This window comes from Propithecus coquereli, unplaced genomic scaffold (genome assembly GCF_000956105.1).
Source record: "Propithecus coquereli isolate 6110/MARCELLA unplaced genomic scaffold, Pcoq_1.0 Scaffold29, whole genome shotgun sequence".
NCBI lineage: Eukaryota > Metazoa > Chordata > Mammalia > Primates > Indriidae > Propithecus > Propithecus coquereli.
The window spans coordinates 2,696,968-2,701,093 of NW_012148507.1; the positions used below are offsets into that span (position 1 = coordinate 2,696,968).

The 4,126-nt window shown below is 29.9% G+C and overlaps 1 protein-coding gene across 1 annotated transcript in view; it reads left to right on the forward strand.

Moving 5' to 3' along the window:
* Positions 1 to 4,126, forward strand: part of PKHD1 (polycystic kidney and hepatic disease 1 (autosomal recessive)) — a 535,504-nt gene that overhangs the window by 351,491 nt on the left and 179,887 nt on the right. Inside the window, 1 exon segment of the mRNA XM_012648551.1 lies at positions 590 to 677. Coding sequence (XP_012504005.1) covers positions 590 to 677 — 88 coding nt within the window.

Below are 4,126 nucleotides of genomic sequence, written 5' to 3' on the forward strand. Positions count from 1 at the left end.
AAAATGATAAATATTGTCAAAAATTATCTAAATAATAAAACACAGATTAGGAACAAACACTTGAAAACTTAAAAAGCCAGCTGGATGCGGTGGCTCACACCTATAATCCTAGCACTTTGGGAGGCCAAGGTGGAAGAATCACTTGAGACTGGGAGTTTGAAAGCAGCTTGAGCAATATAGTGAGACCCTTTACAAAAAATAGAAAACTTTGCTGGGTGTGGTGGTGCATCCATGCAGACCCAGCTACTCGAGAGGCTGAAGCAGGAGGATCACTTGAGTCCTGTACTTGGAAGTTGAGACCCTGCTTCAAAAAAAAAATTATATCTCATAATGTTCAGAAACCTTATATAAGGTGGTCCTTTCTCTTTTGCCACAAGATAGGATGCCTTATTTGAAAACATCCAACACAACCGTGCATCTAAAGGATATAAAATAGAGCACTTAAATATTCTTTTTCTAGTAAGATGGACACCTTCATACATAGATTATCACATATTTTGCACAATAACCTCTGGAAACAGTTTAATTATGTGGTCTTAATTCCTCTGAAGTACTTTTCCTGTCCAGCTATTGCTCCTTTTATTTTCAGGGGTTTACGGGAAAGTTCAGCTTAACAGTGCTTATCCTCAGAAATCGTGGACACGTCTTGGTGCTGATATTGCCTCAGGAAATGAGAGGTAAGAAATGACAGTAAGTTTGGACCTTTTTCTTGGTTTGGTTTGCTACTGCTGAGGTTTTGTTACAATATGAAATTGAATTTTAGGTTAAGCATTATAATTCAAGGATGAGTAAGTGGAAAAATAAGGGATGATAAGGAATTTTTTAACAATCTCTGTAACATAATAGAAGGAGGAAAAAACATGCAAAAGGTAAGACAGGAACATAGTTTATTCCAGGAGTAAATTTTAGATAATACATATTTATTGCTGTCAATAAAATCTCAAAAAATATGAATTCCATGAGATAAGAGATGAAGGTGAGAACACAATAGTGTGAGTTGAAAAGGTAGCTGGTTAAGATGTAGACAGAAATAAAATAGGAGTGATATGAAGAATCTTATGAAATGTAATAATGCATTGGAGGCAGTAAAGAACAGAATCACAACTGTTTCAAACTGAATAGGTAATATGAAGAACAAACTGATGGCAATCTATCATAACACAGAAGATAAGACTGGGAGATAAAAACGATGAAAGCTAAGGTATTATAAATAGAGATCAGAAAATGGTAATATAGATAACATGTCCCTTTTGATAAGAGCCTAGAATAACTACAGTAGAAAGAGTAATGAAAATTATAACTGAAATACACATAGCAAATCTGGGAGTGAATTACATTTAATTTGAACACATCAATATCAAGAATAATGATTGCTTCATTACATTATCCTCATAGTACAAGAAAAAACAAGGTGAAAAAAAAAAAAACAAAAGAGAGAAACATAAAGCTTGCTAGCCCTAGAATTCTCCTCTATACTATTACATGCAGGAAGATAGTGGTGCCACATATAAAACTGTTTGAGAAAAAAAGATTATGACCAAAGAATGGGCCACCCATGTTAGTACACATGTGAAAGCAAACTGAAGAGGTGTTTTGCTTTGGAAGAACTGAAGAGAAAGTAAAGTTTTCTAATAAAAAGGTTGAACTGAATTTAAAGTTCAAGAATAAGAATAAAACTTGAGACTAACATAAAGCATTGATGATAAACGTTGAACTAAGTTAAATATGATGGTGTAACTATGGTTATTAAAACAAGAAAAATTCTAATAATGGTTCTTGTAAAAAGAAACTACATAGAATTTGAAAAGTTAGTATATTAGTTAGATCTCCATTTATATAAAATACTTATAACCAATAGGTTATGTGTGTGTGTGTGCGTGTGTGTCCTATTGGTTTTATATATATAAAAACAAATATATATGTGTGTGTATATATGTGTACGTATATATATGTATATAATATATAGTAAAAAAATATATAGTATGTATGAAGAGATGTATTTCAAGGAATAGGCTTACACAAATATGGGGGCTGGAAAGTTTGAGATCTGTAGGAAAGGCCACCAGCTTGCAAAGTCCTGAGGAAATGATGTTGCAGTCTTGAGGCAGAATTTCTTCATCCCTGGAGACACCTCAGTTTTGCATCGAAGACCTTCCAACCGATTGATGAGGCTCCCCCACATTATTGAGGCTAATTTCCTTTATTTAAAGTCAACCGATTCTGTTAACCACATCTACCAAATGCCTTCACAGCAACACCTAAATTAATGTTTCATTGAATAACTGGGCATTATAGCCTAGCAAATATGACACATAAATTAGTCATCACGGTTCAAAATTCTCAGATAAAAATCTGAAACTATAGCCATAGGAAGTAAATATGAGATAATTTATTCTATTAGAATTTGAAATAGGATATATACCTTCCAAATCACCAGAGGGGAGAAAAAGAATGAAAGAAACCATAAAATAATTAGTAAAATAGGAAAAGAGAAGAAAATGAAACAATAAAAGAATAAAAACAACAAAAGGTTATATAAAAGAAAACAGAAATAAGAAAGTAAGAATAAATCTGTCAGTTATAGAAATAAAATGTTTGTTAAAAATGACACAACAGAGAAAATAGGGTTAAAAGTCAAAATATAATGATAATTTTTTTACCAGAGGAAAATTTAAAACCAATTCAGAAGAAATTTAAAGTTAAGTATTGGGTAAAAATGAATTATTGACATTTAAAAGCAAAATGAATGGACCTCAAAATTATGCCTCTAATCCTTGCTTGGGTGAGGCAAAGACATAAAATGTAACTGAAATGTTTGTACCCTCATAATATCCTGAAATAAAAAAAAATAAAAAAAAAATTTCAAAATAGAAAGGATGTGAGAAATCTGTGAAAAAAAATTATTAATAAAAAACATAAAAATCAAAATGTATCAAATTGGTTAAATAATTACACTTTACATTAATAAAGACTTCAATCTCCAGTGAGACTCTAGCAGTCAGAAAAGTTTTATGCCAGATAACAAAATATAGAACTAGATAAAGAAAATCTCTAAGAAATGTAGGAGGAAATTGAAAGAAACAAAAATAGTCATCTAGGACATTTGCTTACCTCTTTCAGTTTTTGACCTTTTATGTGGGTTAAAAAAAGATAAAGAAAATTTGAAAACTTGAATAATATAATAAAAGCAATTTAATTTACATATCAAACTCCTTTACCCTAGAACATATGTATTCATAATTAAAATCTTAATAATACATTTTAATAATAACAGGATGTGGCAAAATATAATAGAGATTAAAACAGCATAGAAGCCAACAATCTCTATTTCTTACAAAATAAAAAAAGAAAAATTCAACCTTTTCTAAATAACTTTTATATCAAAGAGGACATCAAAACTTTACCAACAGAGTATCTGAGAGATCACAATAATGAGACTACTCTATGTGAAATATTACCAAACATGCCATTATGTTAAATGTTTTCATGATTGAATAAGAAAACAAGAAAAAGCAAACTAAGCTGTCAATATAAGAAGCTAAAAACAAAATAACCAATAAGTATAATGAAATCAGTTGATGCAAGATAATGGCAGAAATTGGTGAATTAAAAAGTAGGAAATTAGTAGAGGTGAATTTTTTCCAAGAAAGAGTAGTTTATCCTTTAATAACTTTAATCATACCAAAAAACTCAATATATAAAATCAAAAATGAGAATTCAAATATAACAAGTGCTGAAGAGATTAAGATTGTAATATAAAAATATATACATTCATAAAGTATCACTTTGACATTTTTGGAAAAATGAACTATATATAAAAATACAAATTATCATAGTTGGCTAGAGAAGAATAAAATCAAAAGAGCCAATAATGGTGAAAGACATAAAGTTATCAAAGATTGATCCTCAATAATACCTTTGGCTCAAATAAATTTATAGCATATTCTTTCAATCATTTGAATATCAGATAATTCGTATGTTATATAATCTATTTCATAGCATAGGAATATATGTGAAGCTTCCCAGTTAATTTTAGGGAACAAATATAAAATAATTTTTAAAACAACTGCTAAAGATAACTCAAAATAAGGAGACTGAGACACCATCCAAGTAGAATGTAAAAATC